At 39.3% G+C, this 19,385-nt stretch overlaps 4 protein-coding genes across 5 annotated transcripts; 3 read left to right on the top strand and 1 right to left on the bottom strand.

Annotated features, from left to right (window-relative positions):
* Positions 1-445: 445 nt before the first annotated feature.
* LOC143883469 (uncharacterized) lies at positions 446-3,065 on the bottom strand. Of its 2 annotated transcripts, none has more exons than XM_077386821.1 (5): positions 2,634-3,065; positions 1,949-2,485; positions 1,588-1,664; positions 1,146-1,202; positions 446-758 (listed from the first exon to the last, which is right to left on the bottom strand). In XM_077386821.1, exons 2-4 carry the CDS (start codon positions 2,444-2,446, stop codon positions 1,199-1,201), a joined length of 579 nt encoding a protein of 192 aa, XP_077242936.1. In that variant the 5' UTR covers positions 2,447-2,485; positions 2,634-3,065; the 3' UTR covers positions 446-758; positions 1,146-1,198. The 2 variants fall into 2 exon arrangements, with proteins under 2 accessions (XP_077242936.1, XP_077242937.1); XM_077386822.1 differs by having other exon boundaries at positions 1,945-2,485.
* A 1,060-nt stretch (positions 3,066-4,125) lies between these two features.
* LOC143882827 (uncharacterized protein At2g29880-like) lies at positions 4,126-4,739 on the top strand. The gene is made up of 2 exons (XM_077386231.1): positions 4,126-4,209; positions 4,296-4,739. Exons 1-2 carry the CDS (start codon positions 4,126-4,128, stop codon positions 4,737-4,739), a joined length of 528 nt encoding a protein of 175 aa, XP_077242346.1.
* A 3,124-nt stretch (positions 4,740-7,863) lies between these two features.
* LOC143883470 (expansin-like B1) lies at positions 7,864-10,467 on the top strand. Its single transcript, XM_077386823.1, has 5 exons — positions 7,864-8,071; positions 8,247-8,353; positions 8,495-8,676; positions 9,490-9,622; positions 10,109-10,467. Exons 1-5 carry the CDS (start codon positions 7,927-7,929, stop codon positions 10,313-10,315), a joined length of 774 nt encoding a protein of 257 aa, XP_077242938.1. The 5' UTR covers positions 7,864-7,926; the 3' UTR covers positions 10,316-10,467.
* A 4,890-nt stretch (positions 10,468-15,357) lies between these two features.
* On the top strand, positions 15,358-18,980 carry LOC143883471 (expansin-like B1). Its single transcript, XM_077386824.1, has 5 exons — positions 15,358-15,880; positions 15,970-16,076; positions 16,204-16,385; positions 17,525-17,657; positions 18,618-18,980. Exons 1-5 carry the CDS (start codon positions 15,736-15,738, stop codon positions 18,822-18,824), a joined length of 774 nt encoding a protein of 257 aa, XP_077242939.1. The 5' UTR covers positions 15,358-15,735; the 3' UTR covers positions 18,825-18,980.
* The last annotated feature ends 405 nt before the right edge of the window (positions 18,981-19,385 follow it).

Raw genomic sequence — 19,385 nt, forward strand, 5'->3', positions numbered from 1 at the left:
TGGCACTCACATTAAGGCTTCTTAGAGCACCATTCTCCTAATAGAAGTAAAGGTGTCAATAACAAATCAAGGGATTAAGAATATCATCGTTTTAGGTTAGGTACAAGTTACTCCAGTAGAATGAGGATTGGTGGTTGAGGTTTGCTCGTCTCTTATTATCTTTCCATTTCACGTCTACAAACCAGGAGACAAGGATCATCAAACCGGTACCAGCATAAGATGTTCCTGGGATTGGGTATCTTACCAAGATAAGATTACTTTTGAAATTGTCATGCATTTGTTCATCAATTTTCTTATGATAATATTTTATCCAAGAACAAAGGTCGGCCTAAACAGAGGACACCAAGTCTATCCATGGATAAAATAAACCCTTGCTTGGGATCCTCAGGTCTTTTACCAAATTTCAACAACGTTGATTTATGCTACTCGCACGTTTCTCATGGGCTACAAGAAAAAAATGATTTATAAATTAACTAAGCCCAACAAAGTGTCTAATACATAAAGGTTTATCTGAGCAGTTTATCTGAGCTAATACATACAACCTTTTTATAAAAATTATGTAGGAAGCGGAACATAGGCTCTGGGAATTGAGAGAAGGTGTTCAGTTGTCTTTAGGCTTCCTCAATAGTTGCTGCCACCACCATGTAGTATCCCTTCAAAAGGTGTCATTGAGAATGGTGGAAAGCAAAAGCTCCTGTACAAAGTGGCACCTTTGAGCCTTCTCCTTCTGCTCCTTTTCAGATAGAGATGGTCCGGCACTGGAAACAGATAAAGTGTATGGGTCAGATCCAAACATAAATGCCAAGAATAAGTGATAAGCAACAGGAATTGAAAAATAAGCCATGATGTAATGTGGGCCCCATTTGAAGGCCCCATTTGATGCATGTGCAATTTTTGGTCTCTTGGACAATAGGTTTTCTGCATAATTTTTGCTGTCAATATATTCAAAATGTGCTCCTAATTTTTCCGCAAATTCAGCCAATTAAATGCCTCCATTGTTTCCCCAAAGTAACAAGGTATAAGGTAAGATTATGGCCTCGGCAAATAAGCTTCACCCATGTGAGTGCAAATGAACTGAAAGGACTAACAATACATAATGGCATGCACTCAGAGCACTCATTTCATGTGTAATGAGTTAAACTTACAGGAACAAAACCAGAGTTGATTGCCTCAGTCACCTGAGAAATATCAGCAGAAGCTATCTGTGAAAATACACAGTATTAGTTCCTAGGTTCAGTTATTACTACACAGAATCAATTGTAAGATGTAAACATAACACTCCCCTTTGAACATATTCACACAGGGTAAAGATTGAATGAAAGGTAACACAAATGGGTTGGAAGATACAACAAGAAATGTAAAATTATTTACGGCCAGAAGACCAATACAGTTATATAATAAGAAAATTTCCAAATAAGCTTGACCCATGTGAAATAAAGGGAGCATCTTGAAACTGTAACAGCAAATAAACTATACAATGAACGACAAGGAAACACAAACGTTATACAGCAAACAAATTATACAATGAAGACATATGTAACAAATAAATTATACAATAAAGGCATACGTAAGTCAAGTAGAACATACTCTGGTTGGAAGGAAACTTGTGTGTTACCATCAGCAGGTGAAACATTCCACCTCCACTTCCCTTGATATTGCCACTCCTACCCGTACAAGGAAGATGCAAGAGATCATTAAGACATGTTGCATTGCTCAGATAAAAGTCGACATAAATTGTTAGCTGATTGAGCTGATTGAGATCATTAAGACATGTTCCAACAACTTAAGCTTTTGGAGAAGTTGGTAAGTAAACATATTGAAAAACACGTCAAATTTTTATTGATCCATATAATGTGAAACATAACAGTGTCCATTGATGGACAATATGGTATGAAAAACCAGGATATAATCATTCTTAACAAGGTTTCGACGAATGAAGACTACCCACAAGTGACGAATATACAGAGTCATCCGGCGTCAAGCCCGCCTCTATCAACTCATCATACAATCTAAACGCCTCATCTGATCTCCCTTCTCTAGACAAGCCCGAGATCAACGCAGTATATGTAATGATATTTGGAACTACTCCTCTCTTGAGCATTTCAGCAAACAATTCAAATGCACTGTCTAACTTCCCATATACACAATGCCCATGCATAAGGGAAGTAAATGTATACACATCGATCGCCATTCCCTTCCCCTCCATTTCATCCGTAAGCTTGTGAGCTTCCTTCATAGTACCCTTCTTGCTATATCCATCTATAATTGCATTGTAAGTAACAGTACTAGGCTTCACACCCTTATTCTCCATCTCACACAATAACCTCCTTGCTTCGACTAAGTAGCCATCCTTACAATGTATGTCAATCAATGTAGTGTAGGTCACAGTATTGGGAGAGACACCCTTTTCATCTAAAAATCCTTTCTTGCAATAACCATCGATCATTGTATTGATTATCACTACATTTTCCTCAATTCCTTTGCTCTGCATTTCATTCAATAAAAAATTAGCTGCCTAAATGGCTGAAAAAGAAATAAAAATGGCCTTCCAAACCCCTAAAATCACCCGATTCAGGCATTGAATGCAAAAAAAAAAAAAAAAAAGAGAGGCGAAGAGACGAAAAAAACCATACCTTAGAAATGAGAAAAATCCGGCAGAGAGGGACGAAGGAGCGGTCGGGATGGTCTTTTCAGAGGCGCAAAAATGGATGTTCTCCTCCTTCATCGTTGGGTTTTGAAACCCGTTGAAGAAACCCTCGCTGGGAGAATCGTGGCTTTCGTTGGAGAATCGTGGCTTCAAATGGGTTTTGATCAAAAAACCATGTTTCTTCACACACACACACACACAGAGAGAGAGAGAGAGAGAGAGAGAGAGAGAGAGAGGGTTTTGTTGGTTTCTCAAAAACCCATATTTTTAGGGGTTTTTGCAATCGTGGCTTCAAATGGGTTTTTGATCAAAAACCCATGTTTCTTCTCACAGAGAGAGAGAGAGAGAGAGAGAGAGAGAGAGGGGAGAATCATGGCTTCGGTTTAGATCAAAAACCCATGTTTTTTCTCACACAGAACACAGAGAGAGAGAGAGAGAGAGAGAGAGAGAGAGAGAGAGAGAGGGGTGGAGAGAGGGGGGTGGAGAGAGGGTTCGTTCGTTGCTTTTCTTTCGTGAAATGGGTCTTTACTTTCGACGGCTAAGATTAGATTGGCCACGATCCAACGATTATTAATAGGGAGGAGTAGAATTCCTTTGCTAGGGGGCCGACTAGAAAAACTATTCTCATATATATATATATATATATATATATATATATATATATATATATATATATACACACACACACTCACTCTACTCTATAGCAGAAGAGAAAATGTTGGAATTTTTTCATTTATTTCTAAATTTTGTGAATTTAACACCTCACCCCCAAATAGATAAATACCTCTTATGCCCTCAAATTCCAACGAGTCTAAGTGAAAAAATACCTCCTATGCCCTCAAATTCCCACGAGCTCACGTCTTCTTCTTCTTTCTATTCTACGAAGAATTTAGTTGTCTTTGTTTCCACCGTGAGAGATAGAAGACTACATCAACCTCCATTCCCATCTTATCAACGTCTCTCTCTCTTACCTTGAGAGATAGAAGACTACATCAACCTCCATTCTCATCTCTCTCTCTCTCTCTCTCTCTCTCTCTCTCTCTCTCTCTCTCAACACATAAATTAGGGGTTTTCATCATTTTCATTAGGGTTTTTCATCATCTTTTTCAGTTTTTCTTCATCATCTTCCTCAGTTGTTTGCTACCTATATGCAAATGATACTAAAAAAAGCACTTAGAAGTTAGAAGTGCCTGACTCTTGACTTAAGCCCAACCATATCATGTCAACACGATCCAAGTCCTTCACACGACCATCTCGACTTTCACATGACATAAATAGAAAGGCAAATGATACGCTCGACCCTTTTTTCACTTTGGACACCCCCCCGCCTCCCCTCTAGTGGGTCTTTTTCCAAGAATCAAATCACGACTAAAGTCTTGCCAATGTTGAATTCAAAACTTCGATGTAACAAAACATATGACCACATTAGGAGTAAGCTCAGAGTATGGAAAAGAACTTACAAACCGATTGCAAAGTTAATGGCGTCCAATTCAGGATTTGGTTGGGATCCATTTAGTAAAAAAATTACGGTCCCAGAGGAAGTTTGGGATGGCTATATTGCGGTAAGAAAATAATTTATTTTATAGTTGTTGTATTTTTTTTACTGGAAATTGTAACTAAGAACAAATTTTGTCTTTCTTTGATGTAGGCCCACCCAGAGGCTGCCATCTACAGAATAAAGACAATTGAAGAGTTTGAGGACTTGAAGACAATCATTGGCCAAGGATTTGTTGTTGGTTCATACGCTGCACAGGTTTCAGAGGCTGGCATAAATATAGGTAATGAGTTGGATGATGATATAGGCAATGGGGGAGATGCCTTTGTTGATGATGCACCTTCACATGTGCCGCCTAGCCATTCTACCTCATCCTCAATGCAGCAAAAGCGTAGACCTGAGGGGGTCACTTCATCTCGTCAGAGGGCACGACTTGGTACAGACCTCAATGAAGGGCTTGTAGAATCATTTACTGAGCTAGTTAGAGAAATGAAAGACCTTCATCCCAACAATGCCAACCACGCCAATTGGCTAAAGGCACTGAATGAGATTCCAAACCTAGAGTGCGACCTTCGTTATGGGCCCCTGAGTTCTTGAATACCCCAGAATTCAAAGAGCAATTTGTAGATATGGATGTGGAGGCTCGCAGGGATTTTTTGTTCTGGAAGTGCGAAAATAGAAGCTAGTAATTGGGAGCATGAGGAAAAAGTAGCTTATTTAGACTGACATCCTTTTGTGGTTTTGCGGGGATGAAAGTTACTAATTTAGATTGATATCTTTTTGTGGTATTGTGGGGATGAAAATTGGTTATCTAGACTGATTTCTTTTTGTGGTTTTGTGATATTGTGGGGATGGAAGTTACTTATTTAGATTGACATCTTTTTGTGGTTTTGCGGGGATGAAAGTTACTAATTTAGACTGATATCTTTTTGCGGTTTGTGGAGATGAAAGCTACTTATTGGATATTTTGGATTTATAAGACAGTTTATTTGCTTCTTCTTTTTTTAATATTATTATGTGGTAAAAGATGCTTTGGATTGTATGGATTGATAGTGTGATTTTTCTTAATTTTGTTATATGTTAAATGTAGTAAAAGATACTTATTTTTTTGTTGAGTTGAGTTGAGTTAAATGTGGTAAAAGATACTTATTTTTTTGTCTATCGGATATTGTTCTTCAATTTATTCATGCAGACGAATTATGTGCAACTGCGTTGTAATCGTTATTTCTAAGTAAATGTGCCACCAACTATTTCAATGAAAATTTTCTAACCATTCAATCATAAATCTTGGAGAAATGCTTACCTAAATGGGTGGTTCAGATCCGACCTTGGAATGATCCAGCTATCCATTTGATAAGTTTTGCTTTGGATCTCTTGTGGCCTCCATTGGAGATCCAGAGCAAGCCCTATTAAGTGGGCGGTTTAGATCGACGATATAGTTGGCCAGATTTTGGGGCTATAGGAGATCCAAACCAAGCCCTATCAAGTGGACGGCTCATATCAATCTAACAAATAACTTATTACTGGCCTAGACAGGTGAGCCTATGTCCCTGTCCAAAGTGAAATGACTACTTTGGCCTTGCACTTTGTAGGACCCACTAATGCATAATATTACTTAGATATTTTAGTAGGGCCCACAAATCCATGGGATCATAGTAAAAATAGATTATTAAAACTCAAGGACTTCAAATTCATGTATTGTTGATGACTAACGGGTGATTTCAATGTGTGCATGACTCTAAAAAGTCCCTGCTGGAGTCCCCAAAGTCCAAAGTGTCCGCACATTAAAGTCCAAGTCCCCAAAGAGTCATAGACAATATGGAGAAGTCCGCACATTAATGTCCACACGTTAAAATCCCACACGACTAAACCCCCCTTGCTGTCTTTTTTTAATTCATTTTTTTGTTATATATTCAATTGGAGCATTACAAAAAGAAGAAGAAAGCAATAGACATTCAAACAAGGGATTTGCTAGGGAATCTTGAAGAAAGGCTAGGCCAAGCTCACATGCTTGTTTTTTTAGCAAATTTCGTCTTATTCATTCAATGCATCTAGGTGGCTGTTCTCTCATGCAAAAGTCAGCAGCAAAATGCCTTTCTGGGAAATTCACTAGCAAATATATATATATATATATATATATATATATATATATATATATATATATATATATATATAGCTGAAGAGAAAATGTTGGAATTTTTTCATTTATTTCTAAATTCAGTGAATTTAACACCTCACCCCCAAATAGATAAATACCTCTTATGCCCTCAAATTCCAACGAGTCTAAGTGAAAAAATACCTCCTATGCCCTCAAATTCCCACGAGCTCACGTCTTCTTCTTCTTTCTATTCTACAAAGAATTTAGTGGTTTTTGTTTCCACCGTGAGAGATAGAAGACTACATCAACCTCCATTCCCATCTTATCAACGTCTCTCTCTCTTACCTTGAGAGATAGAAGACTATATCAACCTCCATTCTCATTGCCTGAGAGTGCCTGAGACTCTTGACTTAAGCCCAACCATATCATGTCAACACGATCCAAGTCCTTCACACGACCATCTCGACTTTCACATGACATAAATAGAAAGGCAAATGATATGCTCGATCCTTTTTTCACTTTGGACAGCCCCCCCTCTAGTGTAAAACCGTAGTCATAAATACACTAGAGAGGGCTGTCCCAAGCAAAGAATTGGGGGAATACCTCAAAATCACTTTTGTTCAAATATCTCAAGCGGCAAACTAGCCATTTGAAACTAATCAGGATGTCATTGGCCAGACCAGAGACCACCCAAGGTCTACGTGGCATAAAAAGTAACTATATATCTTCTTCTTTGCTGTTTCCTGTATGGGGGTGTTGCATTAATATTTGTTTAGTTAAAACCGAAGTAGGTGAAGAAATAATATATTGACCCCTTTAATTCCCTGGGCCACCAACCCCTTCTTGTATAAAAAGAGCAGTCATCACTCATCATTACACCAGGAGAGAGGGGACGAATATAACAACACTTCACAATCCTAAATAAGAAACCGTTTTCAATTAATGCATGTGAAATGCACAAAAAAAGAAGACTTAAGGCACATTTGACAGAGATGTGGATTTTTACTACGACTAAGAGACTAAGAGAGAGAGAGAGAGCTAGAAAATATTCTTTCTTCCTTGAGACGGACATAAGCCGTTGGGTAAAATATTCTTGGGAGGTGATACATTCGCCCCCTTTTCTTCCTTGGGCAGGCCCCATCTAGTTTATTTATGACTACCCTTTTACACTACAAGGGAACAAGGGGTGGCCCAAGGAAGAAAAAGGGGCGAATATATTATTTCCCACATTCTTTCGCCTTCCTTGAAGGAGCCCAGTTTGGTCGCCCTGCACCATTCCCCACGTTAGGCAGATGCAACTCTCTCTCTCTCTCTCTCTCTCTCTCTCTCGTGTGTGTGTGCAAAATAATGATTATGCCTAAAACATGTTGCCTGTGTGTGAAAGAAATTAGAATAGAATGAGAAAATGTGGTAAGAAAGAAATTGCGAGTCTAAGAAGGTTGCGGTCAAACCTTTGTACTTGAATAACAACAGCAAAAACAATAACATTCCATGCATCAAATCTCTAACGGAATTTCAAAAGTCTTTATCTTTTACCATTGGGGGGAAGAAGTTTGGCTCTCATTTCACTATAAATACTCCCAACTAGTATCTTTTCCTCCATCACCACCTTCTATTCTTTGCTCTCATTCATCTCTTTTCTAACCACTTTCTGTTCTTTGCACTCATTCTTATCTTTTCTCTTCCATGGCACTCTCTCTTCAATTCCTTCTCTTTCTCCTCGTCTCTATACTTTTAACTCAAACTCCGGCAAGAGCTGCAACATGTAGCGACTGTTTCATTCAATCACGAGCGGCTTACTACCCAAATTCCGATGAGGCTGGCACAGACAGTGAGTTAACTTTGATAAATTGATTATAATTACTTTAAGACACATTCTGCACTCTGGACGGATCACCATGGCTTGAAACTGGCCAATTTGTACAAACCAAAAAACCCTAGACACTAAACCCTAACGGTCTCTTATTGTGTAAATTAGACCAACATTATGTCTGATTGAATTTCAGCTGGGGCATGTGGGTTCGGCGCATTTGGTGCAAAAGTCAACGGTGGGGATGTATCCGCGGCATCCGATCTCTATAGGGATGGTATAGGATGTGGCGCATGTTATCAGGTGATGATCGATCAACTGTTACAATTCGCAAAAATCATGGGGATGATTTGATCCAACGACCAAGATCGCCTCATCTGGTTTAGTGCATATTAGATTTTGCTAAGTCTAAAATTAATTTGCCTTGATTGATTTGATTTACAGGTGAGATGCACCAACAGTAACTACTGCTCGGACAAAGGGGTGACTGTGGTCATCACCGATCATGGCTCGAGCGATAATACCGACTTTATTCTCAGTCGCCGTGCCTTTTCCAAATTGGCTCAGACCACTGATTTAGCTCCATCTTTACTAAACCTCGGCGTGGTGGGCATCGAGTACAGACGGTAGGTATTGGACTAGATCATCACCATATATGTATATATTGATAATTAATATGGTAGACGTGAGAAAGTCTTCCAAAAAAGTACTATGAGCCCACTTCATAGGATGATCCGCACCGCTCATTTGTTGAGCCACAACATGGATAGGTTGTACCCTAATTTGTCTTCATAGGAAGGTCATATTCCTCCGATCTGTGGAGGATCAGAGGGTTAGGATCTCCTATGGAAATGATTTTTGGGCTACTACAATTTACGTTGTGTCCCAACAATGGTTTGGATCATCCTACATGAAGAAGGCCCACAATACTTTTTGATAAATACTGAACTTGACGCGCACACAACATATAAAAGTTCGGTCTATATAATAATACACCCGTCACCCGAGTCTAGGCAAATAGGCAATCACATCATGTAGTGTATACACCTCTCAAACGCATATTACAATAAGTTAGTCTTACCCTAATGATGATTGTTCTAAGATACAGATTACCCGGCACCTAATACAAGAAGTTTAATATAATACTAACAAAAACTTTGATGAGTCAACTCGAAACTTGAACGAGTTGAACCAACTCGATAGCAAAACGAGTCAACTCGTCACTTGTATTTGATCCGACTATGCCTCTTTAAGATACAAATATACATATTGTCTATAGAGATTATATGCATGTTAATGGTCCCTGCACTCTGGCAACTTGATCGAGTTAACTTGACTCGGCCCACTTTCAAATTGAGTCAGAGTTCTCGAGTTTTTAAACTACGTACAAGTTAAAGCAAAATGGCCCACTTTACTGACATATGGCAATGCAATTCCAGTGTCTCTTGCAGCTTCCCAAGTAAGAACATCATGTTCAAGATCGATGAGGCCAGCAATTATCCTAACTACTTGGCCTTTGTGATATGGTATCAGCAAGGGAAGAGGGACGTGATTGCAGTGCAGCTGTGTGAGGTATATGTCATTCTAACCTTATTTCTGGTGTAGAGGGAAGATGGTGGGGGTAATAGGGGAATCTTGTATGGCGGCGCTTGGATTACCGGAATCAGGAATCGAAATCTGTATCAAAATCCAATTCCTATTCTTGTTACCTTGGAAACGGAATGAAGAATATTAATTCGAAAAATTTTCAACAAAATTTTCATTCTGATCGACCACGGGGGGAGCTAAAATACCACCTGTTGGGGGTGAGAAACAGATTCCAGCATCTTTTCCCCATTTAATTCCACCTGGGTGTCATTTCCACCCCTTCATTCCGTTCATTTATCGAACCAAATGCTGGAATTGGAATAGGATACTGATTCGAGCTCCGATTCCAGAAATCCAAACGCAACCTATAAGTAAAATTGCAAAGTGATGGATTATTTGAAAGGTAATATCTTGCTGGACAAAATTGAACCTAATTTGTGAAATGACAAAATTGCCCTTGGATCGGTGCAGACCCAAAATCAGGCGTGCAAGCTGTTGGATCGCAGCCATGGAGCTGTATGGGCAGTGGTCATGCCACCCAGTGGGCCCTTGTCTATAAGGATGCTACTGAGTGGCGGCGAAGATGGAGACGAAACGTGGGTGGTGCCCACGAATGACATACCGCAGGATTGGAAGGCTGGAGATGTCTACGACTCGGGAATACAATTGGATTCGTAGACAAATTCGTCTATGCCGCAGTTCATTTATTATATTTGACATTAAAATTGTGATTGTTATTCTTCCTATTGTTCTTCTTTGGTGTGTATGTTAAGCAATGATCATGTGTAATGTTCTCTTAAGTAAATTATGTTAAAGATTTGTTATTTCTATTGATCACGAGTACCACAATATTTGTATAATATAATTCCTTTCAAAAAAGCAATGTGTATGCTGGCAATGTCAACAATGTCTTCATGTGTGGAGGGTGGTCTGCGTAAGCCCTGTGTGAAGATTGAAATGGATGCCGGCAATGCTTATGTGTTGCCCCCGATATAAAAGTATTGGGGAGGAGGAGAAGTAGTCGAGGAAATAATTTTTAGCAATAAAGAAGAAAGACAATAAAAAGAATATTGTCTTGTATGGAGATAAGAGAGGAAGTTTGTATAAGAGACTCCTTTTGTCTCTTTTTTGTAGAGAGATGGGGGAGATTTGTTTTGTTTTTTTCTTAATCTTGTGGTGTAGAGAAAGAATTAGTACAAGTGTTTGTAGAAAAGAGAGAAAATGGTGTGTGAGTCCTTGGGAGGAGAGACGTTTTGTCTCTTTGTAGAAAAGAATAGAGGAGAGGGAAAGGAGACGTTTGGAATTAGTGCAACAAAAGGAATAAAATTATTTTTTTGTAAGATTGATTTTGGGTGGAGAGTGAAAGTTACTAAAATATGGACATTTTTTAGTATGTTTGGTGTGTCTGGCTAAAAAGAAAAATTTTGGATATAAAATATTGATAGAATATGTGGTTGTGTGAGGTGGAAAGAGAGAGTCTAGAAATAATATTTTAGGAAGGGTTGCTAAGCTCCATCGCAAAAGGCTTTTCACGGCTGGCACGTCAGACCAGCCACCTCGTGAATGGAGACAAAAGTTGTTGTCTTTATTAACGAGGTGGCTGGTCTGATGTGCGACAGACCAGCCGGAAAAACCCTTTTGCAATGGACGCTAGCAATTCCCTTTTAGGAATGATGCTTTTTGTTAGTGTTGTATATCAACATATTGGAGGCTTAGGATTACCTATGGTGACAGTATTATTACATTGGGGCCTAAAACAATGAACGGTTTGGAGATTTAAATAATTTGGTTAAAAATTTGAATAATTTCGTTAAAAATAATTTTCGCTTGGGGCATGTATTTTTTTAAAAACTACTTTGTTCAAATATCAAGATCTATCCCATTGTTGCTAAGGCCTCAACCTCAAGGTTCAGAGAGACAGAGAGAGGGGGGTGTAATTCTGTAAATAGCTGTTGAAACAACTAATTACTCCAAAAGCTTAAGCTATTAGAGTAGGTGTTAATTAATCATTTATACTTCAACAACCACAGGAAAAGGGAAAAAAACAAATAGGAAAGAAGTGTAGCCAATAAAATTGGAATAACGAAGTAAAAGATAAATATAAGATCCACCATTTTTTCCATTGGTGGAAAAAAAAATAGAAGCACACAAGAAAGCCATAAGATCGAAGAGGGAAGAAAATGAAGCAGTAAAAACAGAAAGAATGAAAATAAGGAAGTCAGAAAATTACTTTAGGACTTCCAGGGAGCTCAAGGAAATTGAGAATTTGGGAAGAGCAGTAACAATTCTACCAAGATTTCTTCTGCAAAATTTTATTTTATGGATATAAGTTTTGTGTAGAAGATGGGGGAAGAGATGGTGATGGGAAAGGGAGACGAAAGAAGGCATTTTGTTTTGAGTTTTCTGTAGAAGATCGTGTTACGAACCCAATTCGGATCACAACGTAGTTTATCATCTTAGAGGGAAGATCGGCCCCTTGAAGCACTTCGAGAGAAGGGTTGGTCCTCCGAAGAACCAAAGTGTGCTTTACATTCAAAAGATATTCTTCATTATTCATTCAAGTTGTTTAAGCACATAGAGTTTGTGAACATCAACAATAATCTCGAAGTTCCTAACCCATCAAACTCTACATGCTCCTAAATAAAAGGCAAAAGACTTATCAACCCCAACAAAGCAAGACCGTTATCCAACTCCAACGTCTATCTCTAACTAGGGTAGACTAGAGAATCCCAAATTATCTACAGTTCATGTGACACATTACCACATCAAGATTATCTCTAACTTATGAATCTTATCCGACACATCTACCCAAATTCACGAAAAATCCCGGCAGCTGTCAGGATTTAGTACGGATTTGGGATGCCATTTTTTGTCTGGTTGCCAATTTTGCATTGAACTCTACGGAGACTCCTTGGGATGTTGCCTTGGGGTTTCCCTCATAACTTTCACGCCAAATTGTACAGAAAAAAAAATTGAATTTTGCTTAAAAAAACTTTAGAATGGTGCTTTTTCTCTCTTCTCTTTCTTTTCTCTCTTTAAACTGGTAATGACACCCCCTACTTATTCCCGTTGAGTCTATGCCACACAACCAAACACTAAAAACAACTATTCTTCCAAGTAATTCCAGGCACTATCTGAGTCTATGCCATGTATCCAAATAGGCTCATATATCGATGGAAAAAAAAATAGACGAGAGTGTAGAAAAAATAATGATATGGCAACGGAGTTGGGGACTAAGAGAACAAATAGCATCTCTGCAATCTTGTTCCTTCTTTTTTGACCTTTTTATCAGCAAAACTACCCCTCGCATGCCATGTGCCATGTGGGGATTTGTTCTGTTCCACTCTCGGTTTCATATCAGCACGAAAAAATATTTTCTCTTCTCAACCAGTCATTTGACCGAGGCTAACAAAGTTATTGTACGTTGTCCAATGTGGGCCTACGTGGTGGGCTGTATGACAATCAGGGCCATTGATATGGTAACTACGATCAGATGTTACAGGTTCCTATGGCCTATGTCAAAATCAAGGTCCCGTTCGTCAATCAATCAATGAGCAAAAGTCTAGATGTCAAGATTTGGTGGATGACGCCAGTTAGGAAGACAGACTTGTGTGAGGGATTCCTAGCAACTGTTTATATTAGGCTACATCTATAAATTTCCTCCCAAAGGTTCAAGAGTTGAGGAAAAGCCAAAGAATAAGGAGGTATAGCTAGAAGATGATAGACCTCCTAGATCACAGTAAACATGGCTCCACCCTAGTATGGGGCGCTGCTCTAGGGTTCACGTGTTTTTTTTCTTTTTTCTTGGTTGTTTTGAGTTTGTCGTCAAGGGTATCATACCCCTAGTTGTTCTTCCCTTTTCTTTAGACATTGTCCTAAGGATTGGGCAGTGATCTTGTCCGTCCTATTGTTTCATCTTTCTTTCTTTAATATACTGGTAGGGGTCGGCCTAACCCCAGCTTACCCATAAATCAAACATCTATAAAATTACATTAATAAATGCTTTTCATGACAATAATATTCTTTTTTGATAAGGATCTTCCCATTAATTAGTACACACATTAAAATGATGTGTTCGGCAATCATATATTCTCCTCCTCCCACTGGAAGAGCAGATGGAACTAGCAGAGAAACTTGAGAATGAGAACTACCCGAATCAAATCCACATGTCTTCGAAAAATCAGGCGAAATCTCATTCTCTCGCACCATTATTGCGAGGATCGAGAGAAATTAGCGGAAATGGGTCTAGTTTCTGAACATGATTATTCTAGAGTTTTTATAACTCTCCTCAAGGAAAAAAAATGAGAGAAGCGCGGTGGAGAATGGTTGCCAAACACACGCTAAATTATAAGACCCTACTTGCTTTATTTAAGCTATATCAACTTAATCCTTTCTATGTTTAAACTTCTTATTAAAATTTACATTTCTAGAATGGATTTTCTGTAGAATGAGTACTCTCTAAAAGAGATTTTTATCAATACTCTCCCCAAGTGTTATTGTCATGAATGAGCTTGGTAATTGACATGTACTCATTACAATAAGAAAATTAACATGCGTAGTTCACATGCTTTCCCTTTTTTTTGTTCTATATTCAATTGGAGTACTTAAAAAAAAAAAAAAAACACGCATAAGAGGTTAGTGGTGTGGTATTTTAAATCCCCTCGGAACTTCCTAGACTGTGGGTCACTCTAGGAATGTCTAGGACTTCTCGAGCAGGGACTCTCTTAGGCTTGGGTTTTAGGTTCTGCAGTTCTGATAGTCGTGAAGTAATGAGAGACTGTAAAGTCACAAAAAGTTTTTACATTCTAATTTTTCACTATTACTACCATAAATGGGTCTAGTGTAAAAGAGGGAAGTCATAAATGCACTAGAGGGTACTATACCAAGTGAAAAAAAAGGGGCGAAATTAGCCATTTGAAACTACTCGTGATGCTATTGGCAAGATCACCCAAGCCCTACGTGGCAAACTATATGTCTTCTTCTTTGCTGTTTCCTTCCTGTATTTCATTAATACTTGTTTAGTTAAAACCGCAGTCGGTAAGGAAATAATATATTCGTCCCATTTCTTCCCTGGGCCATCCCCTGCTAGGGTAGAGACTAAATAGAGATAGTCATAATTACACATTTACACCCGGAGAAGAAAAGGGTGCGAATATATCACTTACCAAATCTTAAACAAGAAACCGTTTTCGATTATTCCCTGTGAAATGCATCAAAACAGAAGACTTAATTAAGCAGATTTCATTCCACTCGTCAACTTGTTCGGCAAGAGGAAAGATCATACACTCAACAGAGACGTGATGTGATTCTTCCAATGGTGTGATTCAAAAGCATGATGTGATTTGTACTAAACTAAGATAGAGAGAGAGAGAGTTAATATTCTTTCGTCTTCCTTGGGACGACATAACTACATAAGGAGCCCAGTTGGGTGGTCGTCCACCATTCCCCTCGTTGAAGAGAAAATATTCTTGGGAAGTGATCTAATCCCCACATTTTCTTCAGTGGGCCAGCCCCCCCTACTTTATTTATCACTACCACAAGTGGGTGGTCCAAGGGCAAAGGGGAGAATATATCATTTCACATATTCTCTCTTCTTCCTTGAAGGAGCCCAGTTTGGTCACTCTGCACCATTCCCCGTGTTAGTTAGATGAAACTCTCTCTCTCTCTCTCTCTCTCTCTCTCTCTCTCTCTCTCTCTCTCTCTCTCTCTCTCTCTCTCTCTCTCTCTCTCTCTCTCTCTCTCTCTCTCTCTCTCTGTATATATGTATAAAATATGTTGCCTAGGTGTGAAAGAAATTATGATAGGATGAGAAAAATTGTAAGAAAGAAACTGCAAGTCTAACAAGGTTGCGGTCAAGCCTTTGTATTTGAATAACTTAGGTCGCAACAATAACATTCCATGCACCAAAATCTGTAACGGAATGTCAAAAGTCTTTATCTTTTACCATTGGGGATTAAGTTTGGCTCTCATTTCACTATAAATACTCCCAACTAGTATGTTCTCCTCCATCACCACCTTCTAGTCTTAACTTGCTCTCATTCTTCTCTTTTCTCACCACTTTCTGTTCTTTGCATTCACTCTCCTTTTTTCTCTTCCATATGGCACTCTCTCTTCAATTCCTTCTCTTTCTCCTTGTTTCTATACTTCTAATGCAAGCTCCAGCTAGAGCCGCAACATGTAGCGACTGTTTCATTCAATCACGAGCGGCTTACTACCCGAATTCCGACGAGGCTGGCACAGATAGTGAGTTAACATTGATAAATTAGTTATACTTTGTTTTTCAAAACCCTAAATCCTAAACCCTAAACCATCATTCTTTGATTGAATTGCAGCTGGGGCATGTGGGTTCGGAGCGTTCGGAGCAAAAGTCAACGGTGGGGATGTATCAGCGACATCTGATCTCTACAGGGACGGTGTAGGATGCGGCGCATGTTATCAGGTGATGATCAAGAGATACAATTCGCAAAAATGTGGGGATGATTCAATCCAACAGCCAAGATCGCTTAGCTGTGATTTAGTCCATATCTATACTGTAATTAATTTGTCTTGATTAATTTTATTTACAGGTGAGATGCACCAACAGTAACTACTGCTCCGACAAAGGGGTGACCGTGGTCATCACCGATCATGGCTCGAGCGATAATACCGACTTTATTCTCAGCCGCCGTGCCTTTTCCAAGATGGCTCAGACCACGGATTTAGCTCCATCTTTATTAAACCTTGGGGTCGTGGGCATCGAGTACAGACGGTAGGTGCTGGACTAGATTATTATCATACATATATACATACACATATATGTTTAGTATATAGGACTGGCAATTTCACCTCTGAAACCGGGGATCCGCCCCGCCCCGCCCGAATGGGGCGGGAATGCGGCGGGGGCGGGGACTTAAAAAATTCCCCGAAGCGGGGATGGGGATGCGGATGCGGATGGAGATGGACCCACCCCGCCCCGTTTCACTATGCAAGCCATTATCAATATCCTCTTATTTTAATATTTTTTAGTGTTTTTCAAGTTAACAGTAAATATTTTTTTTATGCTAGTGATATTGGCACTACCATATTTTGATAAGTGCACAAATACGGCATGTCTTTTTCTTTTTTTGGGATGTTAAAAAGCTTTTTTGAGGTGAGGATTTTGTGTGAGGCGGGGATGGGGATTAGGTATTCCCAGCGGGGCAGGGACGGGAATTCCCCGCCATCCCCGAAGCAGGGACGGGGACGGGGAATGCAACATCGGGGCCCCGCCCCGTTGCCAGTCCTATGAGTATATGCGTCTATATGAGATTTAATATGATGCGCTCGCGAGAAGTCCAATAGTTTCCAAAAAGAACAGTTGGACCAACAAATGAACAGTTTGGATCGTGAAGTGGGCCTCACCGTACTTTTTAAAAATTACCGGACTCCATACGCACACAGAATGTAAAATTCCGGTCTATATAATAGCCAATCAATACATGTTGTGTAGAGCCCTCAGACCTAGTCTTACCGTAATTATGATATTGTGCTATCGATATCGTGCAAGAGAGTTATTCAACCTCATAATGATGATATTCAAAAACTCAGATGAAGCAATTTGAAAATCGAACGAGTTCATCAGACTCATTAGCAAAATGAGTTGACTCGTCCGTAACCCGGTGGGATAGTAAAGCACAATCATCACTAGGATTTGATCCCACTATATATGTCTCTTAAGATTAAAATATATATAACCATATATTTAACGACTATACGCATGTTAAGAGTCCCATGCACTGATGCACTCTGGTAACTTGGTCGAGTTAACTCGACTCGCCCATTTTCAAATTGAGCCGAGTTCTCAAGTTTTTAAACTACAAGTCAAAGAAAAATGGCGCACTTTACTGACATGTGGCAATGCAATTCCAGTGTTTCTTGCAGCTTCCCAAGTAAGAACATCATGTTCAAGATCGATGAGGCCAGCAATTATCCTAACTACTTGGCCTTTGTGATATGGTATCAGCAAGGGAAGAGGGACGTGATTGCCGTGCAACTGTGTGAGGTATATGTCATTTTAACCTTATTTCTGGTTTTCAACCGAGTTGACTCGGACGATTCCTGTGTTATATATGCAAAATAAAGAAAATGATATGGTGACCGAAACTACAACCTATGGATAGCCCAACAATGAGAAGGTGCCATGTATTCAAAAAAAGTTTACTCTTTTTGCAGATTTTCCTATTCCTAAGGCTTGGCCTACATCACTTTTGTTCGGGGAGAAAACCATTTGTTCGGTCCCCTTTTCGGTCGTAGTCTCAGTATCCCTAGCATTAATCATGTAATGATATGTGAAAAAAGGGGGTGGGATTATAGGAGACTCTTTTATGGCTGCACTCAGATTATCGGAATCAGGAATCGATATCCAAATCTGATTCCTATTCTTATCACCTTGGAAGCAGAATGAAAATTTTAATTCCAAAAAATTTCAATAAAAAATTTATTCTAACCGACCGCGGTGGAACCAAAATACCACCTATTGGGGTGGAAACAGATTCCAAGATGTTTTTCCCATTTAATTCCACCCTGGCGTCATTTCCACCTCTTGTCTTTACCATGAGTCATTTTCCTTGGCTAACAATAAATAAAATGTCGTTTTGCCCATATCCGCGGGTTCTTCAATTCTGTTTCTCCCTTTCATTTGGGAGAGGGGGGAATATCATTTCCCTAAGTAAAATTGCCAAGTTATGGATTGTTTGAAGAGAAATGATAGATGCAAGGGAGCCCTTGCAAAAAAGAGCGGCAGAAGGACTCTTCATTGGATCCACGTCATTTTCCGTTACCTTTTGAAATCGGTTGAAAAAGAAAAACCAGTTACATTTGATGATGTGGATCCAATCATGAGCCCTTTTGCCGCTCTTTATGCAAGGGCTCCCTTGTATCTATCATTCCTCTTATTTGAATCTTGTTGGACAAAATTAACCCTAATTTGTTAAATGACAAAATTGCCCTTCGATCGGTGCAGACCCAAAATCAGGTGTGCAAGCTGTTGGATCGCAGTCATGGAGCGGTATGGGCATTGGTGATGCCACCAAGTGGGCCCCTGTCCATAAGGATGCTACTAAGCGGCGGCGAAGATGGAGACGAAACGTGGGAGGTTCCCACCAATGACATACCGCAGGATTGGAAGGCCGGAGATGTCTACGACTCGGGAATACAATTGGATTCGTAGACAAATTCGTCCATGCTGCCGTTCATTTATTATATATATTTGACGTAAAAATTGTGATTGTTATTCTTCATAATGTTGTTCTTTGTTGTGTTTGTTAAGCAATAATCATGTATTGTTCTCTTAAGTAAATTATGTTAAAGATTTGTTATTTCTATTGATCATGAGTACCACAATGCTTAAATAATATAATTTCTTTAAAAAAAGTGCTGGCAGTGTCTATACACAACAAAATTAAAATTCTTCTTCTTCTTCTTCGACCGTTAACCTAGTGGGCTTGTATGTTGGTCCCATGTCAAAATGATATCTTGACAGTAAGGCCAGGGCGTGTTAAAATCAATAATTGAGCTACGTGTGGGCATGTTTGTCTAGCCCATCGCTCGTTCGCCTCAAGTCCATTGTATAACGATAAACTCGATCTATTATGCCTCATGGTTCTGCCAAGATAAGCTAATCCATTGATTTTTGTAAGTGTTAATTAAGATGAGATGTCCATTCAACTCTTGACTGTACATAAGATCAACAGTCTTGATTATACACATGAGTCCCAATGTTGATTATTAG

Source organism: Tasmannia lanceolata, unplaced genomic scaffold, assembly GCF_043159265.1.
Source record: "Tasmannia lanceolata isolate RefF3 unplaced genomic scaffold, GAP_Taslan_0.1 ptg000008l, whole genome shotgun sequence".
In the NCBI taxonomy this organism is placed as follows: Eukaryota; Viridiplantae; Streptophyta; class Magnoliopsida; order Canellales; family Winteraceae; genus Tasmannia; species Tasmannia lanceolata.

Bases quoted from the DNA above. Each gene is read 5' to 3' on its own strand.
- LOC143883470 (XM_077386823.1), top strand. From the start codon at position 7,927: ATGGCACTCTCTCTTCAATTCCTTCTCTTTCTCCTCGTCTCTATACTT. The intron at 8,072-8,246 runs GTGAGTTAACTT...ATTGAATTTCAG, and splicing joins CGATGAGGCTGGCACAGACA to CTGGGGCATGTGGGTTCGGC. The intron at 8,677-9,489 runs GTAGGTATTGGA...ATGCAATTCCAG, and splicing joins GTGGGCATCGAGTACAGACG to TGTCTCTTGCAGCTTCCCAA.
- LOC143882827 (XM_077386231.1), top strand. From the start codon at position 4,126: ATGGCGTCCAATTCAGGATTTGGTTGGGATCCATTTAGTAAAAAAATT. The intron at 4,210-4,295 runs GTAAGAAAATAA...TCTTTGATGTAG, and splicing joins TTTGGGATGGCTATATTGCG to GCCCACCCAGAGGCTGCCAT.
- LOC143883471 (XM_077386824.1), top strand. From the start codon at position 15,736: ATGGCACTCTCTCTTCAATTCCTTCTCTTTCTCCTTGTTTCTATACTT. The intron at 15,881-15,969 runs GTGAGTTAACAT...ATTGAATTGCAG, and splicing joins CGACGAGGCTGGCACAGATA to CTGGGGCATGTGGGTTCGGA. The intron at 16,386-17,524 runs GTAGGTGCTGGA...ATGCAATTCCAG, and splicing joins GTGGGCATCGAGTACAGACG to TGTTTCTTGCAGCTTCCCAA.
- LOC143883469 (XM_077386821.1), bottom strand. From the start codon at position 2,446: ATGATCGATGGTTATTGCAAGAAAGGATTTTTAGATGAAAAGGGTGTC. The intron at 1,665-1,948 runs GTGGGTAGTCTT...TTGTACGGGTAG, and splicing joins ACTCTGTATATTCGTCACTT to GAGTGGCAATATCAAGGGAA.